The 11,633-nt window shown below is 43.2% G+C and overlaps 1 protein-coding gene across 1 annotated transcript in view; it reads left to right on the top strand.

The window, feature by feature from the left end:
* Positions 1–406: 406 nt before the first annotated feature.
* LOC133524626 (structural maintenance of chromosomes protein 1A) overlaps positions 407–11,633 on the top strand; it is a 36,520-nt gene continuing 25,293 nt past the window's right edge. Inside the window, exons 1-8 of the mRNA XM_061860762.1 lie at positions 407–545; positions 668–788; positions 1,267–1,366; positions 3,455–3,603; positions 3,957–4,125; positions 8,292–8,504; positions 9,182–9,310; positions 10,251–10,370. Of these exons, the coding sequence (XP_061716746.1) occupies positions 434–545; positions 668–788; positions 1,267–1,366; positions 3,455–3,603; positions 3,957–4,125; positions 8,292–8,504; positions 9,182–9,310; positions 10,251–10,370 (1,113 nt within the window). The 5' untranslated portion in view covers positions 407–433. The remainder of the gene's footprint in view (positions 546–667; positions 789–1,266; positions 1,367–3,454; positions 3,604–3,956; positions 4,126–8,291; positions 8,505–9,181; positions 9,311–10,250; positions 10,371–11,633) is intronic.

Here is an 11,633-nt window from a genome sequence, read left to right as displayed (position 1 = left end):
TTTTAGCCCTTGGACGATGCTACCAAAAAATTCTAATTATGAAACAAAATATGGCAGTTTCCTTCAGAAATAGGCTAAAATTAGCACCCTTTGGGTACTCGGCTCCTTGGTATAAGTCAAAACTGACGAAATTTTCTATAAGCCGTTTGGATCAGTCATAAAAATACACAAATATAAAACTTATTTTTGCGTATATGGGAAATTTAAGCTTATATTGAAGCAATTTGTGGGGTACTGTGTTTTTAATAGACTTACGATATTTTTTTCAAAGGTACGATGTTTTTGATACTCAAATAGGATAATTCTTTTCCGCACACCTGGCAACACTGTTTATTATTTTAACATGTTTCTGTCGATGTCGACATTGTTTGGCGCTTTAGTTTAGTGAATTGTGTTTTCTATTTACATGGGCATTCATTTATGATCATCCAAGATGCCAGCGTTCCTCAAGTATATAGACATGGAGAATTTCAAGTCCTACCGGGGCCACAACCAGGTAGGACCTCTGAAATCATTTACGGCAGTCGTTGGGCCTAATGGATCAGGTACGTTTTGTATCCATTTACATTTTATGTTACATCTACATATTTGGTAATGTTCATACACTTTTTACATTTCATATAGTAATTACGACACGCTATATGATTGAATTGATGTATCTTTTTAGGCAAGTCTAATTTTATGGATGCCGTTAGTTTCGTCATGGGAGAAAAGACGTCTTTGCTGCGTGTGAAGCGCTTAAGTGACCTTGTTCACGGTGCTTCTATCAACAAGCCTGTCTCTAGGAAGTAAGTTAAAACTCATTTACTTAAAAGTACTTCTTAAATACAACTCACAGTTCAGCTTTGAATAGGCCCGGATTTAGAGACCTAGGGCCCCTAGGCACTTGGTATGGCACTTAGAATTTAGGGGGGCTCCCTTCTCCATCTCAAAAGCATTACTAGGTGCCTTGTGGGCCTAAGTAGAAATTCGGAATTAGGCGGGTCCACACAGAGCAAGCATACGCGCGAGGCAACTTCCTCGCGCACAAACCGGCCAGTGTAGACGTGCCTCGGTCGAGGCAGTGCGCTCGGGCGAGGAAAACGCGCGCGTGTGCGACGAAGTTGCCTCGCGTGTATGCTGGCTCTGTGTGGACCCGCCTAATAGCTGTGAACATTCTTATCTATTGCAACTGATAGCAGGGCAAATGTAGACATTTGAAAAAAAAAATTATTGGCTTGTAGCCAATATATAATAACAACATTTAAACTTGTTATCTTTTCTCAGTGCTTCAGTGACAGCTACATTTGAGCTGGAAGATGGAACCGAGAAGCAGTTTATGAGATCTGTCATTGGACAGTCATCAGACCATAAAATTGATGGCCAAGTAAGTTAACATTTATCATTTGATATCCAGTCTCGCCTAGTTGGTAGTTACCCTGCCTGTGAAGCTGATGGTCCTAGGTTTGAATGCTGTTAAGGGCATTTATTTGTGTGATGAGCACAGATATTTGTTCCAGATTAATGGGTGTTTTCAATGTATTGAAGTATTTGTATATTATATAAATATTTCATTATACTCCACCCACAACACAAGTCTTCTTGAGCTTACTGTGGGACTTAGTCAACTTGTGTAAGGACTATAATATTTTTCGACACAAAATCAACACCTGAAAACACGTGTAAATTCAATCGCCTGAAAACACATGTAAATTCAATTATTTAATGCGATGGCCAAGTCTCAATATATTTATATAAAACATTAAAGAATTTTAATATTGATATGCGTCACTATAAGATGCTGTTAATTATTACGTAACAACTTAATTCTTCGAGTACGGAGATTCCAGACACAACTGATTTTCAATTGTTATGGACCACGATCGTGGTCTTAGGGACTGGACGTATTAAGACAGAAAGTCGCTTAAGTAGAGACTGAAGAAATTAATAACCGACTTGGTATTACATGGATCTCACAACTTTTTACCGCAGAACAACTGAGTTGCGAGACTTGGTTTTTTTGACAAGTATTGTTTTTGATGGGATAATCGTTGTCAGTTATCTATCAAGAGACACATTGTGAGGTGTGTATCCGTAGATACGACGTTTTGGATCTGAACTTGAGTTCAGTTCAGTTTTTAGTTCTTATGGCATCTGTCCATCGGGACAATTCTGCCAGTGTCAAGGTTGCAGGATGCAGAAGTTCGGTTAAAGGTCTGGACTGATTGAGCATGTGAGGATCTAAACTTCTATATAGGGATCAAGAAAGGATAAGATAAATACATAAAAAAAGGGGGTCTACATAACCCAATCGATAGAAATGAGCCAGCTGCCAATATATTTTTTTTTTGTTTAAATGGGGACATTAAGTGTATACAAACAGGAAATAGAGTTTGAAAGGATTTAGAGTTTGATATTAAAATCTTCCATAAACTTAGCAAGAACATAAACAAAGGGAGTATTAACCCAAGTAAGGATATGATTTATATTGATAGGACGTTGGATATAGTCAGGAAGAACACAAACAAGTCGAAAACGACTTTAGGCCTTTATTTGCCTGTTCAATTGGGAGAAATCAAAAAGTGGGATCTCTTAAATATAGCATAAATACCGTATTTTTATATATGCAGTATAAAAAGTACTACAATTTCATTTATCCAGAACATAAGTTAAAAAGGCCTTTCTCAATAAAAAAGAGGATGGTGTTTCTAGCCCACACAGTTCTTGCATTGATGTAGTATTTCTTTTGTTTCTTTATCACTTGAGTTTACCATTAATTTAAATAATTGTTTCATATGTCCATTTGAACTCTATGGTTATATGTATGGTATAGTTAGAGAGCTTAAATTAGTGTTATTAATTATGTATTATGATATAACCAGTTATGCTTTTGGCTCCACTAAGATCAATTCAGTCATATATAAAAATAAAAGCCGGCCAAGTTCGAGTCGGGTTCGCACAGGAAGGGTTCCGTATACCATTTTCTATAAAAACGGTCACCCATCCAAGTACTGACCCCGCCCGACGTTGCTTAACTTCGGTGATTGGATGAGAACCTAGAGATTGCAAAGAAATATTTATTTTATTTTGTTTTTAGTATTTGTTGTTATAGCGGCAACAGAAATACATAATCTGTAGAAATTTCAACCGGCTAACTATCACGATTATTGAGATACAGCCTGGTGACAGACAGACGGATGGACAGCGGAGTCTCAGTAATAGGGTGCCGTTTGACCCTTTGGGTACGGAACCCTAAAAAAAGGAAAAGTACAGGAAGGAAGTACAGATAAAAAATTCTCTTCACCACAATTTTTTTTTTTCAGTTTAATTTAAAAATCGGGTATATATTTTGTATATTGTTTTTAACCTACTACTTATTCCAAGGTGCCTACTGTATTCTAACCTCAAACGAAAAAAAAAACATTTATTTCAGACCTTGGTCCATACAGTGTTAAATTAAAACAATTTGTTGCAGTCAGTGTCCGTGAGCAACTACTTGGCGGAGCTGGAGCGCCTAGGCATCAATGTGAAAGCCAAGAACTTCCTTGTGTTCCAAGGTGCTGTTGAGAGCATCGCCATGAAGAATCCTAAGGAAAGGACTGCACTGTTTGAGGAAATTAGTGGGTAAGATGCCATCATATCAAACAGGTAATTTTTGTAAATTACCCCGTGTTGTCCCGGGTTTTGTGACACTGCTAATGGGAGCCTGGGGTCTGGGGTTTTGTAATGTTCAAATGATGCCCCACTTGACCTAGTAACTAGACTTTGAAATTTTGCCCCCTCTTTATAGTGGGCATTTTCCTTAATTAATAAAAATATTACACTTCCAATAGTTAGTTAGTGTTATTCATTACTATTCCAAATTTCAAATTGATAGCTTAAGTACTTCTCAAGATATTTAGCAATGTGACAGACAGACAGACGGACAGAGACTTTTTGGTACAGAACCCTAAAAACGAATAACTCCTAATGTTCAGATCTGGCGTTCTAAAAGAACAATATGAAGCTTGCCGCGCAGAAGTGAACCGCGCAGACGAGGAAGCGCAGTTCAGCTACCAGAAGAAAAAAGGAGTGGCCGCCGAGAGGAAGGAAGCCAAGTTTGAAAAGGAGGAGGCAGAGAAGTACACCAGGCTTAAGGAGGAACTGGTGAGTTGGAGGTAGACTTTGAAGGCTGGTATCAGCCTTGTACAGTTGTCATCAGGTATATTGAAGCGGCCGACTATCTACCACGGAAAATAGTACTCAAGACATAATCAAGACTAAAAAAATAGTTGATAACATAACTATTATTTAGGACCCATTTATGAGCCGAAAATGTTCCTTCACAGTTTAATTACGTAATTGGGGCATGTTTGAACGTTGAAGTTGGTGTAAAGATGTCTTTGTTGTACAGAACAGGGCTATGTTTTAAAATGGCGGGCTTTTTTCTAAACTAACTAAACTAACACCTACATAATATTATATGGGTAAAGCAGACGGCCCCATGTGCAGAGCGGGCAACCGTGCATTGAAGAGGAAACATCACTTATATCTCATAGACTGAAAACAGGTAAAAGTATACGTGTGGTTTCGAAACTGTAGGTCATGGATTCTAACTGAACTTACCAGTTAATTTCTTGGAACTGGGTACGAAATATCTTTTGATATTTATTAGTCAATTGTGTGTGACACAATACACACAATTGACTAATAATACTACATTAATTCTTAGGCTAGCATGCTGACTCTAGCTCAAATTCTCTTGTACAATGTGCCCAGCAGTGGGACATACATATATAGGTTGATGATAGTTGGGATTTATAACGGCCTCCTAGCCTAGTCGAGTCGGTACTGACCGTACAGTCAAGGTATTAAATATCGACACGGAGAAAGTGCCAAAAATATGTATACAGTCAGAGGCGTAGCGAGGGGGGGGCTAGGGGGGCCATGGCCCCGGGCGGCACATAAGAGGGGGCGGCAAAAACGGTATTTAAAAAAACAGAAAATTAAAAATCAATATTTTCAAATCAAACCACGAAATGAACTAACGCACCGCGGGAGCGAACGGCGTGGGGCGGGTGTGCGGGGGCGGTCATCGCTACCGGAGTGCGAGCTTACACGCTTGTCCGCTGGTTATAGGTATAACCTATAACACGCCTATAACCCTATATAACGTCAAATCAAATTTAACACAGCGCCCTCTGCGCGCGATCTATATCCGGGCGCCCTCGGTGCCATCATTCGTTCAAAAATAGTTGGACGTAGCCCGATAAACGTGGCGCGATACGCGCGATTCAATGCCGGGCGCCAGAGAGTCGGGCGTAGCTCGACGTACGTGTCGCGCTGCGGGCGCTTTCGGCGCCCTCATGCAAAAACATCGGGCGTAACCTGATGCATTGGGCGCTTTGCTGCTGTACAGAAGGCGCCCTGCCACAAAAATAATGTAAAATGACCTTAATAGTTATTTTCCGCCCTCTGGGCGGAAAGCGTCAACTTTGCTCCCGCTGCGCTAAACAAAGTTGCCGTTTTCCGCCTCCGTCAAGCAGAAAAATAGTATGCGCACCACGAGAGGATGCTCTCTTGGGACACAAATAATTCAAATAAATTTGTCTATTTTTTGCTGGAGGCGGAAAGAGGCAACTTCGTTTAGCGCAGCGAGAGAAAAGTTGACGCTTTCCTCCCGGAGGGCAGAAAATAATTAAATTCGAAATTATAACCCCATAATTAATAATTAAATGTAAGGCAGACTACTGAAAATCGCGCTCTAAAACGTATGATATAAGAAAACGTTCTCATCTGAAATAATCATTTACCTTTACCTGAAGAGGGAAGAATAGTTTTGCGATCCTTGCGAAATAACGGTATTTTTTCTATGAAATTCCATTTCGGGAGAAAACGTTTTCCACTAACTAAATCTTGTTAAGAATCACTTTGATTTTGATGTCGATCGCTTCAGCATAATTTATTATAGGTTTATAGCTTTCGCTTTTTTTAAGAATTATTTATTTATTGTTTTCAAATTTTGAAAAAAAGGAAAACCAATAAACTTAGTTTTTTCATTGTCTCAATAACATACTAAAAAATAATGGAGAATGGAAAATATTTAGAAGTGGAAAAACGTGAGAATAGTGAGGTCACAAGTTTTACAAATAAAATGTTAAGTATACAAAGCTTTTAATAAAAAAAACTGTGACATGATTTGACAGCTTGTTTTATACTGATAAAAATGCAATACTTACTATATTTTATATTTAAATGTAAAGCTCGTCTTTATTTACTACTTGTTTACTTTGGGATTGTCGTTAGACGCGAATACACGCGAAATAAAAAATAATATCATATATAACTTTTTTTTCGAATATTACATATGTTTGTCCGTCCTTAAACTACGTCCAAAAGAGAGGTATGGGCATTGTGAAAGTCATCTCGCTCTGTGTGGTAGGGCACAGAACAGCGGATGTCATTCCAGATCTAGAGCAGAACCCAACTGGGGAAGTACCTCCACCTTACAGAAAACCGCAACCAAATAACACTAGACCCTACTCATAGTGTTGTGTTCCTGCCGGTGAGTAAGCTTGGCAGAGCTCAACGAGGGTGCGGAGTGTCAGGGTCGGCATCACGCATGTAACTCCTCTAGAAATGCAGGCGTACATACGCTACGGAGACTGCTTACCATCAGGCGGGCCGTATGCTTGTTTGCCACCGACGTAGTATTAAAAAAATGAATACTTAATGCAAAACTGTATCTATATTTTTTTTATCAGTAAAAATCTTTGTGGCAGAACTTATGACCTGGCTAAGTGATGTTGATCATAAATTGGGGCGGCAAATTTCTGATCGGCCCCGGGCGGCAAACACATACGCTACGCCGCTGTGTATACACGACCTTATTGCCCATACATTGACTGTACCTACGAAACAGTGGGTCCTGGGTTCCAATCTTATTACAAATAAGTATTCGTTTATTACTACAACCGATCTGGCCTAGTGGGTAGTGGCCTATGAAGTCAATGGGCCTGGGTTCGAATCCCGGTAAGGGCATTAATTTGTGTGATGAGCATAGATATTTGTTCCTGACCCTGATGTTTTCTATGTATTTAAGGTTCCTCCTCCCGCCAAATACCGTAAAACTAAGTTACTCTGAACCATTTTTTATATTAAATATGACACTTTTTGAGCAGAAATCTATAAGAAATGAGCAATGATATGGTTTTTCTGGAAATCTATTTTAATTTAAATAAGTAAAGAAAAAAAACCTTGAACCCCTATGTCTTTCAGTGGTACTCCTGCAACTTTTATCGAAAATATATGAAACTTTACAATCTTACTCACAAAACACTCTAAAATGATTTGGTTTTCTTGCTTATATCAAGAAATTAATTAATGTTATGTCTCAATTTCTAAAAAAATTAATCCCACCTAGGTTTCCACCATTACCCCGCTCTCGTCCGTATATTCAGTGCGGGGCAAGTCGTGTTGCTAGACGGACCTGTGCTGCATTGCGCGCGCGAGCAAGCGAAATTCTATTTCAAACGCATAGTTATGCGCGCTCGATCTCATGCAGCGAGGGGTATAAGTTCCGCCCACACGCGCAATGTCGTTAGCGTCGGGTGCATCCTTGTATTTGTATACTGTATCGTTGTCTGAGTACCCGCAACACAAGCATTCTTTAGCTTATTATTATTAATGGGGTGTTGCGGGTCTTAGAATGTCACTTCGACCAAGCAGTGATCTATTGTGACGACCCTTTAAAGTTCATTACTAATGCCCGTTGAATCCAGGAAGTTGCAAATTCTTTGGGCCTTGATGCGTGAGCTTGCTGTGGGACTTAGTCAATTTGTGTAAGAATGTCCCTATAATATTTATTATAAATGGATTTTCACCTCTGTACAGGTTGATCATTCTAAGCTTACTTATTTCTCCATGTATTTATGTATTATATTGTTAGTTTGGAGTATAGGAGGCAGGAAGACAAATAAACGTGCTCGCTTATATAAGTCCTGTAATCAACTGATCGCTCGGCCGTTGGACGCAGCCAATGGTGCTTAGCCTATACGTACATCTATATACTTATACGAGTAGCTATAACATCCCTCCACCATTAGTCTAAAAATATTTCTTATAATTAACTACGTTACGGGGCCGTTTTGCAGGCTCATGAGATGGACGGTCTGAAAGACTCGTAGAAACCGGCGCCGCGGTATTCTTCGCTGGCGGCGGCGCCGCGCCGGTTTCTACGACTCTTTCTGATTGTCATCTAGTGTTCATAACAGAGCTTACTGTGACTAGGTCGATTTGTGTTACCCAATACTATTAATATATTTACTTCACAGCAAGAACAAAAAGTAGAACTCCAGCTCTTCTATCTCTACCACAATGAGAAGGAGATCCAGAATCTCGAAGAGGATCTGCAGCACAAGCAGACGGAGCTGACCAAGGTCGAGAAGAAGAGGCAGAAGGCCGAGGACACACTCAAGGAGAAGAAAAAGGAGTCGGGCACTGTGCAGCGGGAACTGGCCAAGATCGAGCAGGACATCAGGGAAGTGGTCAGTATTATAGTTGTCTTATTATGACAGACATAAGAAACCTCGAAGAGGACTTGCAGCACAAGCAATCGGAGCTGACCAAGGTCGAGATTAAGCGGCAGACGGCCGAGGACTCTCTCAAGGAGAAGAAGAAGGAGTCGGGCACTGTGCAGCGGGAGTTCGCCAAGATTGAGCAGGAGATCAGGGAAGTGATATGTTCATTCGTCTTGTTTAGGAATATGATGATTATGATAATGATGATTAGGAATACATTGAGTAAGATGCGTAAAATCTAAGGCAATATTGTGCATCGAATTTGACATCTAAACGAGATGGCGCTGTACAGCTCCATACATTTTGCGATAGCTCTGATTGTCAAAATTTGACTTTAGACAATTCAGTGACCGCAAAGCAGTACAGCGCCATCTGTTTTTGATGTCAAACTAAGTAGCACGTTTTTTTCTTAGACTACCTATCTAGCTACGTCTTATAAAACAAAGTCCGGCACCGCGTCTGTCTATATGTTTGCGGTAAACTAAAACTACTGAACGAGTTTTCTTGCGGTGTACACCTATCAATAGAGTGATTCTTGAGGAAGGTTTAGGTGTATAATTTGTTAAAGTTAACCCCTGTGAAACCACGGTGGGTCGCTAGTAATACATAAATCAGGGTGAATAAAAGTTGAACTCTGTTCCCAGGAAGCGGAGATATCGAAGAAACGCCCCACGTTCATCAAAGCCAAGGAGCGAGTGACGCACACGCAGAAGAAGCTGGAGAGTGCAGCCAAGACTCTGGAGCAGGCTCGGAAGGCGCACGAGGCTCACCAGGCAAAATAAACTTTTTTTTAAACATTGACTAAAAAACCACTTTTTTGTTATTAGGTTGCTGTGAAGGATTTTACATGTACGAAATCTACATATTTGGGTTCGTCTTTGACGTCTCTAAAAACTGGTCAGAGATTTTAATTTTAAACTAATTAACACAAAAGTTATGGCCAGTAAACCAGTTGTTTGGCCTAAAATTGTTCAACTTTGATGCCAAATATCTCGAAGACAGTGAACTTTGAAGTATATATGGTATAACATATTGCTTACAGCCGTTGCTGTTTATTAACAGCAACAAAAAAAAAAGATACAAAAAACATTAGAAAACTCGAAGGTCATTGGCGTTAGGGACCCCCTTAATGAGTTTTGTTGATTTTAAAATAATTGCGTGTGGATAAATTTGATTTCATGAAATAACTTTTGACTATAGAAAACGACCCTATTATGAACATATGAAACATTATAGATATATAAATATTCCCATAATTGCATTGAATGCAGTACACCTCTTCATTTTATTTTAATATACGGAAAAATGTCCACGAGATGTTTTTAGGGTTCCGTACCTCAAAAGCAAAAAACGGAACCCTTATAGGATCAGTTTGTTTTCCGTCCGTCCGTCTGTCTGTCTGTCAAGACCCTTTTTCTTAGGAACGCGTGCCTGTATCAAGCTGGAATTTATATCAAATACTCAGGTCTACTGTCCCTTGGAGTTGTGAAAAAATTAAACTTCTAAGTCAACGCAATCAAAAGATACAACCGTTTATGCCGCAAATTTCAAGGATACAGGATACTTGGCTTAAGTCTGTACTAACTTTAGTCATAGAGTCAATATAAACGTTATAATTTCAGTGGAATCCGAGGTTTCTGGAGGAACTTGTACACTCTACCTGCAAAGTGTAGAGTTAGCTTGGTCTGACTTAAAAAAACTTGATGAATTCAGGCGGATCTACGCAAGCTAGAGGCTGAACTGCGGGCAGTTGAAGAACAGAGGGCAGCCTGGGAGCAGACGGCGCCCGGCTCGCAGTCTGCACGCGCTGATGTCCACCTGGAGGAGGCGCAGGTGAGCCCCGGGCGTGGCGAGGGGCGCTACTGACACAGGTGGAGGGGAGCTGCCAGCAGTAGAACAGTGGGCAGCCTGGGAGCAGACGGCGCCCGGCTCGCAGTCTGCACGCGCTGATGTCCACCTGGAGGAGGCGCAGGTGAGCCCCGGGCATGGCGAGGGGCGCTACTGACACAGGTGGAGGGGAGCTGCCAGCAGTAGAACAGAGGGCAGCCTGGGAGCAGACGGCGCCCGGCTCGCAGTCTGCACGCGCTGATGTCCACCTGGAGGAGGCGCAGGTGAGCCCCGGGCGTGGCGAGGGGCGCTACTGACACAGGTGGAGGGGAGCTGCCAGCAGTAGAACAGAGGGCAGCCTGGGAGCAGACGGCGCCCGGCTCGCAGTCTGCACGCGCTGATGTCCACCTGGAGGAGGCGCAGGTGAGCCCCGGGCGTGGCGAGGGGCGCTACTGACACAGGTGGAGGGGAGCTGCCAGCAGTAGAACAGAGGGCAGCCTGGGAGCAGACGGCGCCCGGCTCGCAGTCTGCACGCGCTGATGTCCACCTGGAGGAGGCGCAGGTGAGCCCCGGGCGTGGCGAGGGGCGCTACTGACACAGGTGGAGGGGAGCTGCCAGCAGTAGAACAGAGGGCAGCCTGGGAGCAGACGGCGCCCGGCTCGCAGTCTGCACGCGCTGATGTCCACCTGGAGGAGGCGCAGGTGAGCCCCGGGCGCGGCGAGGGGCGCTACTGACACAGGTGGAGGGGAGCTGCCAGCAGTAGAACAGTGGGCAGCCTGGGAGCAGACGGCGCCCGGCTCACAGTCTGCACGCGCTGATGTCCACCTGGAGGAGGCGCAGGTGAGCCCCGGGCGTGGCGAGGGGCGCTACTGACACAGGTGGAGGGGAGCTGCCAGCAGTAGAACAGTGGGCAGCCTGGGAGCAGACGGCGCCCGGCTCGCAGTCTGCACGCGCTGATGTCCACCTGGAGGAGGCGCAGGTGAGCCCCGGGCGTGGCGAGGGGCGCTACTGACACAGGTGGAGGGGAGCTGCCAGCAGTAGAACAGAGGGCAGCCTGGGAGCAGACGGCGCCCGGCTCGCAGTCTGCACGCGCTGATGTCCACCTGGAGGAGGCGCAGGTGAGCCCCGGGCGTGGCGAGGGGCGCTACTGACACAGGTGGAGGGGAGCTGCCAGCAGTAGAACAGAGGGCAGCCTGGGAGCAGACGGCGCCCGGCTCGCAGTCTGCACGCGCTGATGTCCACCTGGAGGAGGCGCAGGTGAGCCCCGGG

Source organism: Cydia pomonella, chromosome 13 (genome assembly GCF_033807575.1).
Source record: "Cydia pomonella isolate Wapato2018A chromosome 13, ilCydPomo1, whole genome shotgun sequence".
NCBI lineage: Eukaryota > Metazoa > Arthropoda > Insecta > Lepidoptera > Tortricidae > Cydia > Cydia pomonella.
The sequence above is the reverse complement of the archived record's forward strand: the minus strand, read 5'-3'. Positions and strand labels throughout refer to the sequence as shown.